A 15,347-nucleotide genomic window follows, 5' to 3' on the forward strand; every position below is an offset into this window, starting at 1 on the left:
ACTTAAAGTAGTAAAGGAGTTTTGCTATTTGGGGAGCAAAATAACTGATGATGGTCGAAGTAGAGAGGATATAAAATGTAGACTGGCAATGGCAAGGAAAGCGTTTCTGAAGAAGAAAAATTTGTTAACATGGAGTATAGATTTAAATGTCAGGAAGTCATTTCTGAAAGTATTTGTATGGAGTGTAGCAATGTATGGAAGTGAAACGTGGACGATAAATAGCTTAGACAAGAAGAGAATAGAAGCTTTAGAAATGTGGTGCTACAGAAGAATGCTGAAGATTAGATGGGTTGATCACATAACTAATAAGGAGGTATAGAATAGAATTGGGGAGAAGAGGAGCTTGTGGCACAACTTGACTAGAAGAAGGGATCAGTTGGTAGGACATGTTCTGAGACATCGAGGGATCACCAATTTAGTATTGGAGGGCAGCGAGGAGGGTAAAAATCATATAGGGAGACCAAGAGATGAATACACTAAGCAGATTCAGAAGGATGTAGGCTGCAGTAGGTACTGGGAGATGAAGAAGCTTGCACAGGATAGAGTAGCATGGAGAGCTGCATCAAACCAGTCTCAGGACTGAAGACCACAACAACAACAACAACAACAACAACATTCATAAAAGAGAGTACGACAGATGGTGAAGGAAACTAAAACTGCTTCGAATATGCGTAATCTGGATTTAAAATATTCATGATTTCCCATAAAAAATACTTTCTGCTACGTCATAAAATGCATTCATGGTTAATTATATCTTAAAATATTCGAAATATGTTCTAAAAACCACAAACACATTTAATTTCAAGTATATTTCACTTCAGACACAGTTATTCAGTATCGCATTAGTTCTCGTGCGTTCCATTCCGACACATTCTACCGACTCATATGGCGCAATCTGAAAGTATTCTCATACATCAAGAGACGGTCTTCAGCTGTTCTGTCTACCGAGGTAACGTGTCGCTAGTCTGTCGCTGACATTGAGTGCTAGGCAGGAAGTAGCTCGATTAGCCGTCGTGGAGAGGGGAAGGGAGGGTAAACAGCAGACTCCGTTGCGAAATGCGCGGATGAGTCAGCAGTAACAGCCACCCAAGTTCAGCAGAGAGCATAGACGTAACAGCACCGGCTGGCTGCGCCATTTAGTAGCCGCAGTAGCCACCGATCACAGAAGTGAATCGCAGGCATGGAGAGGTACGCAGGCCGCGTCGCACTGGTTACTGGCGCCAGTGCCGGAATAGGAGCGGCCATCACACAGGCGCTGCTCAAGAAGGGGCTCACCGTCGTGGGACTCGCGAGGAGGGTGCACAGAGTTAAGGTGGGCCTAAACTCGTGTTCTTTTTAGGCCTGTTTCCTGTAATCGCTGTTTCATACGTAATATGTCAGTCATTTTATTTTCTTGCAACTATAATGAAATCTGATTTGGGTCAGATATGTTCGATTTATTTAAAATATCTTCAGTGGTCACTGTAACAGTTGTGGTTATCATTACAAATATTGTTAACGAGATCGTAAACAGCTGTGTTATTAAAATTGTTTTTTTCCTGCGTTGTTTCCGTGGTTCCTTGCATAAACAGGCGTGTGATTTTTTAGCGTACTATTTTCTTGTTTTTGTACATCCTCTTTCACCTGGTGTTCAATGTTTTGATCTCGTGAAATGCGATTCTTTGTTTTGTTTTTCTATGGCCGTGGCAACGTATGTATTTCACTGTGTTTTTAGGTACCTAACGGTCTGTGTGTTTCTTACGCGCAGAGATATTTTAGGACACTTTGCTGCAATCAAAACACAGTACACGAGGTGAATGTGAATCTATAAAAATATGCAAACGCGAAAATACCGTGTGTCACTGCAGTGTCAAGAAAATCAAACGCTTGCTTGTAGAAGAATGCACCGAAACATTATGCGAGTCCAAAAACCAAATAAGTGACGTTAAAGATTAGAACTACCGATGTTCTCGTTTCACCGTTTTTTAGAACCTCCTTAACCCTAACTTATTAACCCTTCGTAAAATTTAAACTTGCAGTAATGTATAGAATAGGACATTTTGTACTTAATTTGGTATGTAACATACAATTGTAGATCTAACTGTAATGAACTAAGGCATAACCTTTAAATACAGTACGACGTCTTTCGAATAAAATGTGGAGTGCTATACTTTTGGGTGGTTTAGTTCCGATGTAATCATGTAATCTTCCCTCCCCCCCCCCCCCAATCACCCTTTTACTGTTCTATGGTTAACACGAAGCGAACGCAAATGAATCCGCAACAATGAACGATAATCCGCCCAGATATAAACGCTATGTGTTCGTGAGCAAACTGCGTTCGTTTGAGTTTTGTTGGCTTCGCCTGCGTTCGCTCGTGTTTCTCTTACTTCCGTCGTTTAGCGAATCAACAAAGGAAGTTACTGCCCTCTTTGTTTCGGTGTTAGCAGTACAAAAAGCTGTTGTGCTATTGTGTCCTTTTTTACGTAAGGTAAAATGAGCGATGGAGTAGCCGAAGAGAATGTAATCGTGCTTCTGGAATGGAAGAGATGCATAACACAGTTGCGAAAGGAAATGTGACTGGCAGAAAAATAACGAAGGTCCCAATGGGAGATGTGCGAAAGACGATAAATTCAATAGATACTTGCACCAGTCAGACACAGAATGAATAAACATAACCGTTGTATTTATTTTTATTAAAAAATAAAAGCACAGTAAATTTCTTTGAAAGTAAATAAGTGCGAATATGTATCTATTATGCTGATTAAAATTAAAAATACACGAACGACAGACTCATTTTCGTTGCGTACGTTCTTGGTAGCTGTAATAATATGACTGATGTATCGCAGTTACCTTAGAGACTTTTGTTCATGAATAAAGGTGTTTTACGTGGGACCACACCATCATCCCTCTAGCAAAATACGTAGCAGAATGTACCAAGTAGCCTGGGTGATAGGTCATATGCGTATCTCACATTTCATTAATCTTTGTTTTTTGATAACTTCCTTATAACTATTGAATTGTGAAATAGTTAGTAACGTGTTTCCGAATGCTAATAACCAGAGTGTAAATACTAAACTTTCTTCCGGTTATGCTGGTCGTCGGTGATCAGTTTTCTAATTTTAAATTTTCTGATCTGTTGTAATCTGTACAACGTTATGAACTAAAGCTAACGAAAGCTGAAGCTGCGATTCAGTGTCACTACCTCCACGCATTTCATGTTTAGGTACAAATTCAGTTACTTATATTCTTCTTTTCATACTCCATTTTATTTACTCATTTTACTAATGTTTGAAGCTCCTCTTTTCGCTCTTCCATGTTTGCGATTTAAAAACTGGGCTGTTTTGGAAATCAGCCTTATGCAAACACAATTAGCTTATTTTTATATTTACCCAGACATGTTTCGACACCAATGTGTCATCTTATGTGGGTCAAATTTTTACATCTGTAAAGTACAATGTCACGTGTGTAATAATTTTACTGCTGTAGGCCTAAGAAATACAATATTTGCAATTTGCTTCGGTTGGTTTAGACACTCTCTTTAAAATTACATCGCTAACTAAACTGTATTATTATACATCGATTTTAGTGCTCGTTCTCGTCGTTTTTTGACAGCATGTCATCTGCAAACTGGCTATCAAGAAAATTCTTGTGTATTTGTGGAGAGCTGTTTCGAAGGTAGAGGTTATATACGTTTCTGGACTTACATTTTTCGTCCTGTTTCGAGTCCCTGGTTGGTGTCTCAATCAAATGCTATGACCGCATTGTTTTCAATCAGTTATTTTACAAATTTCCGCTCACTACTTCACCTCACATCTACTTACAAAAAAATGTGGCTGAATATGATCTGACAGAAACTTCTGACAACACACTCAGTGAGAAAGTGTTATGCTATTCTCATTGCTTACTTGTTCTTCGTTGGTCGTGTGTTTGTTATGGCACTGATTTCGGAAGAGTGTGTGTGTGTGTGTGTGTGTGTGTTTGTGTGTGTGTGTGTGTGTGTGTGTGTGACAGAGAGAGAGAGAGAGTTTGGAAGAGGGGTAGGGAGGTAACCAAGAAAACAGAAATCCGTTTTTTATTGTTATGTTTTTTTGTGGGGAGTCACCTTTGTATAGTTCATTGAGTGTTCGAAACAGTGTTTTGTTGCACAGTGTTACGTTTTCATTCAGGACTCTCTTTCCCTGTACTATTGCTTTGGTATGCGGTAGTTCTCCTCTATTGTGAATTTTTGATAGAGACTGTAGGCCTAAGTAGACCGACTGTCATGAACTGCAGGTTAACTGATATATTCCAGCTTTGGAGAATTTGTCTGCAGAGGTGTTCTTAGATCTTAGATTTTTTCTCTACTGTGTTATTTGTGCGAAATGATATTTGTAGCCCTTGTTTCTTCAGTATGTTTCCCACCCTGTGGACGGTTTTGTTACTGTATGTTAGTATGTGCCTCGCAGTACTCTTTGCTGGGTGTTCCAGGTATCCTTTGTTTATTTTAAATCGCAAACACGGAAGAACGAAAAGAGGAGCTTCAAACCTTGGTAAAATTGGTATTTCAAAGCCAAGCCCAGCATTTCCCACAAAGCTCTACAACAAATTCAAGAATACAACAGTACAACTTGATGAAACTATCCTCACTATCAGGTTTAACAAAATCTGTCTAAGTAATAACATAACTCCTTGTTTTAAAAAAGTCAGTGTAAATAGCAAGTTACCTGCAGCACAAATAGCCAATAGAAACGTTATTTGGTTGGAAGTAGAATTTCGTTTCCTGTATGCGAAAAAACAGCAGCTTAATCCTCAGCTGTACAAAATTGAATTAGCAAATCTCTAAGAAACACCAACCCATTTGGATGAAATAACTGAAGAAATCATGTCTTACACAGAAACACTAGTGAACAAAAAGAAAGAAAGACGAAATAGAAAACTGAATCACCTCATGAGATCTGCCACAACAATAGATAAAGAAGACAGAGTTGGGACCGAACATCAGTTCCATAACAGCCTAGTCTATTTAACTGATAAAGAATTAACAAAACAAGAAAGAGAATTACCTGAAAAGGGGCCTAAACACAACATAAGCACAAACCTATCACACAAACAGAATACACAATAAAGCAAGAGGAAAAGTTGGAGAACTCAAACTTCAGTGCAATCTTGACACAGGAACTTGTAGAAGAAGAAGTAAAACCCATAATAAAAGAGAACAAGACCCACATCATCTCAAAAAGAAAAGCAAACAATGCAATCATCACCAGAGCAGACAAATGTAATACACTTGTACTGATGAATGAGGCAGAGTACATCAGGAATTTCTAGAACAGAACAACATCATCAAGTTAATCAATGATCCTACTAGGAGGTACCAAAGAAACATTCAAAAACTTTTAAAAATCCTCAGAGTCGCCATCACAGAATCTCGATCCAAATACATGGCACAGCAGAATCCCAAAGCACCCAGCCTCGATAGTTTACCAAAGATACATAAAAATAACTGTCCAATATGGCCTGTAATACATTTCATAAATGTACCATCTTGCCACCTAGCATACATACCACTTGCATACAGTACTACAGAAATTATACACTTTCACAAGCAACATAAACCTAAAAAATACCAGTGAATTGGTAGAGAAGATAAAAGATATAAATATACCATCAACAGAAATCCAAGTATCTCTTCACATCACATCCATGTACGCAAATGTGGCAGTAGAAGAAACAGTAAAAAAGCTGTAGTGTCAAGGGGACATAACGAGTAAGACATAGATGAACTAGAAGCCACCCTAAAGATTATATCAGAACAGAACTAGTTCACTTTCAAGAAAGGGTTCTATCAGCAAAAAGATGGCCTACCAATGGGCTCACACCTCAGTGGTCTACTTGCAAACATATCTCTAAACCACATTGAAAACTAAATATTCAATGAAATCATACATTTAAAACAGTACAAGATTATATACTGGAACCGATATGCACTTGTAGATGACATCATTTGCTTGATTGATGAAACAGATACCCAAATGAAACAATTACAAAATGACATAAATACAGTTCACCCACAAATAAAATTCACCATTGAGACAGGAGAGGAAATGAAGGTTAATTTCTTAGACATTACCATACACAGAATCAATAACAAACATAATTTTGGAATTTTCAGGAAACCTATAGCCGCAAGTACAACCCTTCACATCAAATCCAACCACCCCAAGCACACAAACTTTCAAGATTCAGATACATGCTGGTCAGGCTCAATGGAACTCCACTGGACAAACTCAACTAAACACAGGAACTAAATACAATACACCAAAATGCCAGAATGAATGGGTACAACACACAAATGATAAACAAACTGAACAACAAAATTAAAAAAGAAATTAAAGGAGAACAAACCATCAACAAATCTCCAGCCACAATAGAGAACCAAGAACACAAGCTGCAGACAACACAGGATACCAGGAACACCCTACAAAGAGTACCACATGACACGTATTAACATATAGTAACAAAAACGTCCATAGGGTGAGAAACACACTGAAGAAACAAGGGTTACAAATATCATTCCGCACAAATAACACAGTACAGAAGAATCTAAGGTCTAAGAACACCTCTGCAGCCAAATTCTCTAAAGCTGGAATATATCAATTAACCTGCAGTTCATGCCAGTCGATCTACTTAGGCCAAACATGCAGAAATTTCAAAATGAGGTACTCCAAACATCTCAGAGAGATAAGAAGTGATAGTACAAACTCCACATTTGCAGACCATCTAATTCAAGAAAACCACCACCCAAAAGATATGGAGACTGATATTAACATCCTCAGAGAAAGCAACAATCTCTATCAAAAACTCACAATAGAGGAGAACTACCAAATACAAAAAGCAATAATACAGGGAAAGAGAGTCCTGAATGAAAATACAACACTGTGCAACAAAACACTCTTTGGAACACTCAATGAATTGTACAAGGGTGACTCCCCATAAAAAACATTACAATGAAAAACGGATTTCTGTTGTCTTGGTTACCTCCCTACCCCTCTTTCCATATCTCTCTCTCTCTCTCTCTCTCTCTCGCTCTCTCTCTCTCTCTCTCTCTCACACACACACACACACACACACACACACACACAAACACACACACACTTCTGAAATCATAACACAAAGACATCACAAACACAATACCAACGATGAGCAAGTGAGCAATAACAATAACATAACACCTCTCACTGAGTGTGTTGTCAGAAGTGTCTGCTCAGATCACATTTCATCAGATTTTGTGTAAGTGCATGAGAGGTGAAGTAGTGAGGGGAAATTTATGAAAAACTGAGTGAAAACAATAGACTGAATAGCAGTTGATTGAGACACCAACCAGGGACATGGAACAGGACGAAAAATAGTGCAGGAAAGGACATAACCTCTACCCTCCAAGCAGCTATAGCAGCTATCCACAAATATGCAATAATTTTCTTCATGGCTTGTTTGCAGATGACACGCTTAAAAAAAAAAACGAGGAAGATACAAAGTTGGCAGCGGGGCGTGGTGAGAATTGGTATGTGAGTATGATTTGGCTTAGCGACGAAGCTCACTTTCGTTTGGATGGGTTCGTCAATAAGAAAAACCGGCGCACTTGGGGGACTGTGAATCCGCGTTTCACGATAGAGAATGCTCTTCACCTCAGCTGGTGACTGTGCGGTGTGCTGTCTCCAGTGACAGAATAATCGGTGCAATATTCCTTGATGGCACAGTGACTACCGAACGCTACATAAAGGTTTTGGAAGATGATTTCATCCCCATTATCCAAAGTGACCCTCATTTCGACAAGATGTGGTTAATGCAAGACGGAGCTGGTCCCCACCGATCCAGGAGAGTTTTTGTTGTCCTGGAGGAGCACTGCGGGGAACGGATTCAGGCCCTGGGGCACCCAGAGGCCCCTCGCATGGGCCTCCATGGGCCGCTATATTCTCCAGATCGGAACAAACGCGACTGTTTTTTGTGGGGCTACATTAAAGACAAGGTGTACAGCAATAACCCCAAAACCATTACCGAGCTGAAAACAGCCATTCAGTAGGTCATCGACAGTATAGATGTTTTGACACTTCAGCGGGTCATGCAGAATTTCGCTATTCGTCTGCGCCACATTTTCGCCAATGGTGGAGGCATATCGAACATGTCATAACCTAAATCCGAATAAATGTGGTGACGTTCACACGTTGAATAAAGTGTTTGTACGCCGTAGTTTGTAACTAAGCTACTTTTTTCATATAGTTCAATAATTGTCACCGTCTACGTGAGTGGCTCAAAGACATTTTGCGTAATAGAACCCAGTACTTTGTCAGGGACAGCAAGAGTCAGTCGGAGACGAAGGTATCGTCAGGGGCGCCCCAGATAAGTGTGAATAGACCGCTCATGGTCTCTGTTTATATGAACGATCTGAAGCATAAAATAAACAGCGATCTGTGACTGCTGATGACGTTGCAGTGAACGGAAATGTTTCGTAGGTTAGTCTTTGGATGAGTCTAAATGTGAAAAATCTGAGTTACTGCAGATGAGCTGGAAAAACACGTGTTCAGATACAATATTAGTGGTACACTTCTTCACACAGTTCCGTGGATTAAATATTCAATAGTAACGTTGCAAAGCGACATGAAATTGAAAGAAAACGTAAGGTAGGTTTCAGCGGAGAAGAATTTTCGATTTTGATTTGTTTGGAGAATTCTAGGAAACTCGATTATTATAAAAGAGACCACGTACTGGGAAATGTGCGATCCATCCGTGAGTACTGCTAGTCTATGGGATTCCCACTATGTCGGATTAAAGGAAATACTTCTTTGCCTTTACAGTTAGACATATCGACCTGTTCTGACCTCAGTTCCGTCTTTTAACTGGCTGTCCTTTGTGCCACTTTCTTTTGGGTTTGTATTGTACGGCAACTTTGGAATCCTTGTTTCTTCCTTTGGTTCCAAATAGTTTTCTGATTTTGTCTGTGTTCTTCTGTTTCGTTATTTACTGCAAAAAAGTTAAGTTGTCATCTAATGTTATCATTAGGAGTCCCGTTCTACTTACTGCAGTCTTCGACTGCTCGTAAAAATTTTATTTCGGCCGCCTGAAGATGGCTAGTATATTTTCTCTCAGAATTTAGTGTTTCTGTCCCTATTTTTCAATGTTCTGCTCAGAGTGTGACGTATGCTCTGACAGTTCTGCAGTTTAACATTTACATTCTTCTCTTTGTTAACGGTAATACAGGTACCCAGGTAACTGAAGTGAGCTTATTCCAAAACTTGATCTTCAGTTACAGTTGTGTTTAGTAATAGGTATTTTCTATGGAATGCCATTGTCTCAGTTTCATTTACTGTCGTCTTAAAATTAGGCTCCTTTGCAAATAAGTGTAATAGATAGATTTATATTTGTAGTTGGTCTTCAGAATTTGCGAGTAATACAATGTCATCATCATACAATAGTATGTTAATGTATTTATTCTCGTCCCCATTGAGCCTTTCGGACGCTGTTCCTTTACATTGTCAGATGGGATTGTCTGTATAAGTATTAAAATAGCAGGCGGTAAAGTACACCATTGTCTCACGCCTTGGTTATTATCTCTTATCCGATCTAATTTTGGCCATCAAGAGTAAGTTCAGCTGTATTGATTCTCGATGCATTGTATTGAGAGATTTGGGTAGGCACGTTTTGCCATAATTTCCTACAGGGTATATGTCCACACTTTTTTTTTTCAAAATCAGTATTTCGGTAAATTCTTCTCTTTCGTTTTTATTTGTCATACACTAAATATGTAATTTATTAGGAAATGATTTCACGTCAGCTGTACTATGTATTAGTAACGCATAACTGATTGATCCCGATCGGGACTCGAAGCCGGATTTCTCACCTATTGCGAGCGGTCACTTTGACCACTTCAGCTGTCCATACATGCTCCCCACACCAACCGAAACCTCCATATGTTACACCGTCCACATCCCTAATGCTCGCACATTATGTGGTTCCCGCAACAGGAAGGTAGAATGTTGTTGCCTCTTTGGAGGACACTGCACATTATAAAACAGACATTCTGAACTATAATGTGTATTACATGACATGTTATAAACGACGATAGCAACATTGTTTCTCCCTGTTGCGGGAATCACATAATGTGCAAGCATTTCGGAATGTGGGCGGTGTGGCATATGGGGGTTTAGAGTCGTGCGGGAAACATGCATGGATAGCTGAAGTGGTCAAGATCACCACTCGCGATAGCCGAAAATCTGGGTTCTAGTCCCAGTCGGGCACAAATAGTCGTGCATCACTAATAAAATAGTACAGCTGACGTTAAAATCACTTCGCAGTTTGCAAATCAATTTTGTAATTTTTAATACTAGCTGTGGATTGTCGGCAAAGTCAGTTCATCAGACATGCAACCAGATAAAACACAGACATTGTAATTAAAGTGTATTGTCGCTACATGACCTTTCTTCTTCCAGGTGTAACTCTTTATTACGTATGTGTTTTCTTATTTAATACATCTGAATATATTTTGTAGATACTATTTGACATATTAATAAGTCTAAAATTTGGAGTTTTGTTGCGATCCTCTACTGTAAACAGCGGCAGTTTTGTTCCAAGCCACTCTTTTGAATTTTAGTGTGTTGCCAATAGGCATTGATCACATGTAAAATTCTAAGCTTCAGGAATAATCCACTACGCTTAATCAGCTTGTACATTAATCACTCCAGGTTCTTTACATTTCTTGGGTTTTGATTTTTTTTTTTAATTTATTTATTGTTCCGTGGGACCACATTTAGGAGAAGTCTCCATGGTCATGGAACGAGTCAATACATGAAATTATAACACGATTGTAGAAACAGATAAAATGAAATATAAGAAACATATTCAAGCGACAAGTCGTTAGTTTAAACAAAGAAAATCAAGAATGTAACACTGGAATTTGCTTAATTTTTTAGCTCTTCCAGGAGCTCCTCGACGGAATAGAAGGAGTGAGCCATGAGGAAACTCTTCAGTTTATACTTAAAAGTGTTTGGGCTACTGCTAAGATTTTTGAGTTCTTGTGGTAGCTTATTGAAAATGGATGCAGCAGAATACTGCACTCCTTTCTGCACAAGAGTCAAGGAAGTGCAATCCACATGCAGATTTGATTTCTGCCTAGTATTAACTGAGTGAAAGCTGCTAACTCTTGGGAATAAGCTAATATTGCTAACAACAAACGACATTAATGAAAATACATACTGTGAGGGCAATGAATCAGAAGAATTACCCCAAAAAATAATACCATATGACATAAGCGTATGAAAATATGCGAAGTATACTACTTTTCGTGTTGAAATGTCACTTATTTCAGATACTGTTCTAATGGTAAATAAAGCGGCATTTAGTTTCTGAACAAGATCCTGAACATGGGCTTTCCACAACAGCTTACTATCTATCCGTACACCTAGGAACTTGAACTGTTCCGTCTCGCTTATAACATACCCATTCTGTCTGATTAAAATGTCAGTTCTTGTTGAATTGTGGGTTAGAAACTGTAAAAACTGAGTCTTACTGTGATTTAGCATCAAATTATTTTCCACAAGCCACGAACTTATATCATGAACTACATTATTTGATAATGTTTCAATATTACACACAAGATCCTTCACTACTAAGGTGGTGTCATCAGCAAACAGAAATATTTTTGAATCACCTGTAATACTAGAAGGCATATCATTTACATAAATAAGAAACAGCAGTGGCCCCAGCACCGACCCTTGGGGAACGCCCCATTTAACAGTGCCCCATTGGGACTGAACATCATTACCACTCTCAATATTGCGGAGGATTACCTTCTGCTTTCTGTTCTTAAAGTAGGAGGCGAACCAATTGTAAGCTACTCCCCTTACTCCATAATGTTCCAACTTCTGCAGTAATATTTTGTGGTCAACACAGTCAAAAGCCTTCGTTAAATCAAAGAAAACACCTAACGTTCGCAACCTTTTATTTAATCCGTCCAAATTATTGTTCCATTTATTATAAAGTTATTGAATATGTCATAACATAATGAAATATATTTTCGTAATGACTACTTGCCTTCCGATTGTACCGCTGCTTCTTCTAATGTTTTGGCCATTGTTCGTGACTTGTACACTTGTACTTCAGTATCTTAATTTTTGAAAGACAAGTCTTGTCTGTCATGTAGTTTGTAATTGATAACTAATTTCTACTTCTAATTTATCGGCCATGCGGGGTAGCCGTGCGGTCTGAGGCGTCTCGTTGCGGTTCGCACGGCTCTCCCCGTCGGAGTGTGTGTTTTGTCCTTAGGGTAAGTTAGTTAGATTAAGTAGTGCGTAAGCCTAGGGACCGATGACCTCAGCTGTTTGGTCATATAGTCCTTACCACAAATTTCCAGTTTCTAATTTATCTCAGTGAGCCATTTTTATTAGTGATTTTGTTTATTTCCTCATCAGTCTGCAGTTTCCTCTTGCTTATTCATTGAGAGATTGCAGCATTCAGTAGTATGCTCTTCGCCTCCTTTAATTATTTCTTCAATTTCTTCATTCCTTTTTTGCGTTGCCGTTTTTATCGATTTCCTAGTGTTTCACCTGTTGCTTAATTTATACAGTATTTGTTTCCCTTCCTAAATTAATATTATTATGTGTAACTTAATTCGCTAAATAATACAGTCTTTATTGGTAGAATTCTGAAGGTTTATTTAATAATCTTACTTTAAAAATGGATGATTTGACTTTGTCTTAAAGCAATGAGTGCATGAGTCTCTTCCACCTGTTTGTTAGTTCTGTTTTGGGCGTAATCAAACAATGGGCGCTAAAAATATCACACTCTGCGAAAATTTTAAATGTCCTTAACTAAGGAAGCAGACATCTTTTTCACTAAAATGAAATATATAATTGATCTAATTCCTGTGTTAGTCAACGTGCATTTATCAATATCCTCATTCCGGAAGAACGTGTAAGTTACCTTGAGATTGTTGAGAGTACAGGAAAATTTAGTTTCATTTACAGTATATTCCAAATATCTTGCCACCACATGTTTAATAGGGCTATTAACTACTCTGACTTTCCAAACTTCACGTATGTAAATCAAGTCTGTTTTATTTATTACATCTTACAGAAGCTGGAGCTTTTCGAAATGATCTCCTGAGTTCTGTACTCGTCCTTCAGAAAAGTAAACTTCATGACAGTTAGGTGCCTTCGGTCAATTATGAACCTAGCAGTCATTAGTCTCTTACTGTGAAAGGCGTAAGATGTAATTCTTTTCTTCTGTTTTCAACCTACCGTAATGGCTACGACAGCCTGCGCAGTCGCGCAACCTATTTGCACGCTCCAAGTTGATACTTGACTTGTTTAAAAGTGTTTCCCATTTACATTCTCCTCCATCAGCCACTGCGCTGGGTCTCAGCTTGGACTATGCGAATAGTACGTGCGTATACGTAGCGGCTTTTCAGGTATACAAGTCCGAACTCCGTCACTGTTATTGCCACAATTTTCACTTCATAAAACCAAAATGAGAGTACTTTGTGGCTCGCTCCTCATCGCGCAACGTCTGCGTCCACAGGTCCTGGAGCTGAAGGATGCTCCAGGCAAGCTGCACGCTCTGCAGGGAGACGTGGCCGACGAGCAGAGCATCCTGGCGGCCTTCAAGTGGATCAGGGACAATCTCTCAGGCGTCGACGTCCTCATCAACAACGCCGGGATACTCGTAGAAAGCGAGCTGACTTGTAAGTAAAAAGTCTGTCTAATGCAGCCAATTGCTATGCTACTCTGGGTCTTTAGTTCCTCATTCCACCACAAAGTAACATAAATATGAGTTCAATAGTATGTAGGCCATTACCGCAGCGTCCTTCAAAACATTTTACGGCTTGCGAAGATAGAGAGGACACAGTATGTTATTCTTGAATGGAGAGGAACTTCACGTGAGCCCCAGGAAATCGTGCTCTTGATGTTACACGTTTAAGTCCTAGAAGACAGTATTATTAGCTTTCCCGTGTTTGGAGGGTACCGTCACCCCGCAACTGTGTATTTAATTAATGAAGGGTGGCTTCCGCTTATGATATCCGCTGCCTGTAAAACAGTGCACAGTAAGAATGTGTTCCAAAAAGCTGCGCGTTTTTAAGGAGCTATCTTTCGGGATCTCTTGATGACAGAAGTAGGGGAGTAAAGTGCTGTATATAGCCCTTGGCTTAGCGACTGTCTGTATTACCTATCGGAAGAATGGTCATACTTTATGTAGTCTACAGCACATGGTCAAAATTTAAACATTGCACAATTCTTCTAACCCAGGAAAATTGAGCTAATCGGCTGGGTGATTTTCATTAGAGGTTTCTGTGGTAGTCCTTATGTGGCTAGAAACACAATTTGTTGATGGGTGGTTCCTGAGAAAACCCTGGTCAACCCTAATTTTTGGGTACGAAAAATACCAATTGCGGGGACGGTCACTTCCATAATTCTTGTTCGTGGCAAATCTTTGAAATTTTTACCAAAGTTTCTTATGATGATATTCTCAGGGAATCTGGAAACTTTTTTTTGATACCTTTATCCGTTACTGAGATCCAGAGGTTCAAAGTTACTGCACATTTGTAATAAAATTTACACGTAATACCCGGCTTTAGGCGCAAGCGTACTTTAAACTGACGTAGTGGACACGTAACAATGGTTCTAGGGTCATCGCAAGGATTTCTCAGGTCGCCACACTACGTTCTACGTCAGCATTTTTTCCCAGTAAAATTTTATGACGCGCTGCCTCTGCATAATGGACTGTCACACGGCTATAGAGGTCTCCACACTTATACTTCAGTTACAAACAGGCGATAAAATGGGTCTAACATGCCAGAAGAAAGGTTAAGACGACTGCCAAAAATCCTGTAAAACTGGGAAGATTGCAAATTTGTTACAATACATCTAATACACTTTTACTCTTTTAAGATACGAGTCATAAGCCGGGCGTTTTCGATGAATTGCGATCGATGAATTGCGATCGATGAGCGAAGCATCCAGAAAATGTAAAGCAAACGATTTTGTGTTAACCTTAGATTATTGTTAGTTACTTATTGTTTGTATGTCAAGCATATAAATGCGTCGAAGTATAAAGAAATATATTTTCTAGATTTTAATGAGCTATAGAATTCGTTTTCTTATAAGCAGTACACACGTTGTAGCAGGGAAAAGAAAGGAATCAGCGGGAATATACTCCTTTCGGAGCACGGACAAGGCGAAAGAATTCGTCCCTAAGACTGTGAGAGAAAATAGGGGAACCACCTGCCTCATCTCAATCCTTATTCGAACTCCAACACCAAAGTTTTGGCATGCGAACATATTCGCTCTCTTTTGTGCTGAAACAGGGTATCAGAGAGACAGTGATGGTGCAAAAGAGTGGAG

At 39.2% G+C, this 15,347-nt stretch overlaps 1 protein-coding gene across 1 annotated transcript in view; it reads left to right on the forward strand.

The window, feature by feature from the left end:
* The first annotated feature begins 1,156 nt into the window (after nt 1–1,156).
* Nucleotides 1,157–15,347, forward strand: part of LOC126455436 (farnesol dehydrogenase-like) — a 43,373-nt gene continuing 29,182 nt past the window's right edge. Inside the window, exons 1-2 of the mRNA XM_050091185.1 lie at nt 1,157–1,312; nt 13,528–13,690. Of these exons, the coding sequence (XP_049947142.1) occupies nt 1,181–1,312; nt 13,528–13,690 (295 nt within the window). The 5' untranslated portion in view covers nt 1,157–1,180. The remainder of the gene's footprint in view (nt 1,313–13,527; nt 13,691–15,347) is intronic.

Source organism: Schistocerca serialis, chromosome 2 (assembly GCF_023864345.2).
Source record: "Schistocerca serialis cubense isolate TAMUIC-IGC-003099 chromosome 2, iqSchSeri2.2, whole genome shotgun sequence".
In the NCBI taxonomy this organism is placed as follows: Eukaryota; Metazoa; Arthropoda; class Insecta; order Orthoptera; family Acrididae; genus Schistocerca; species Schistocerca serialis.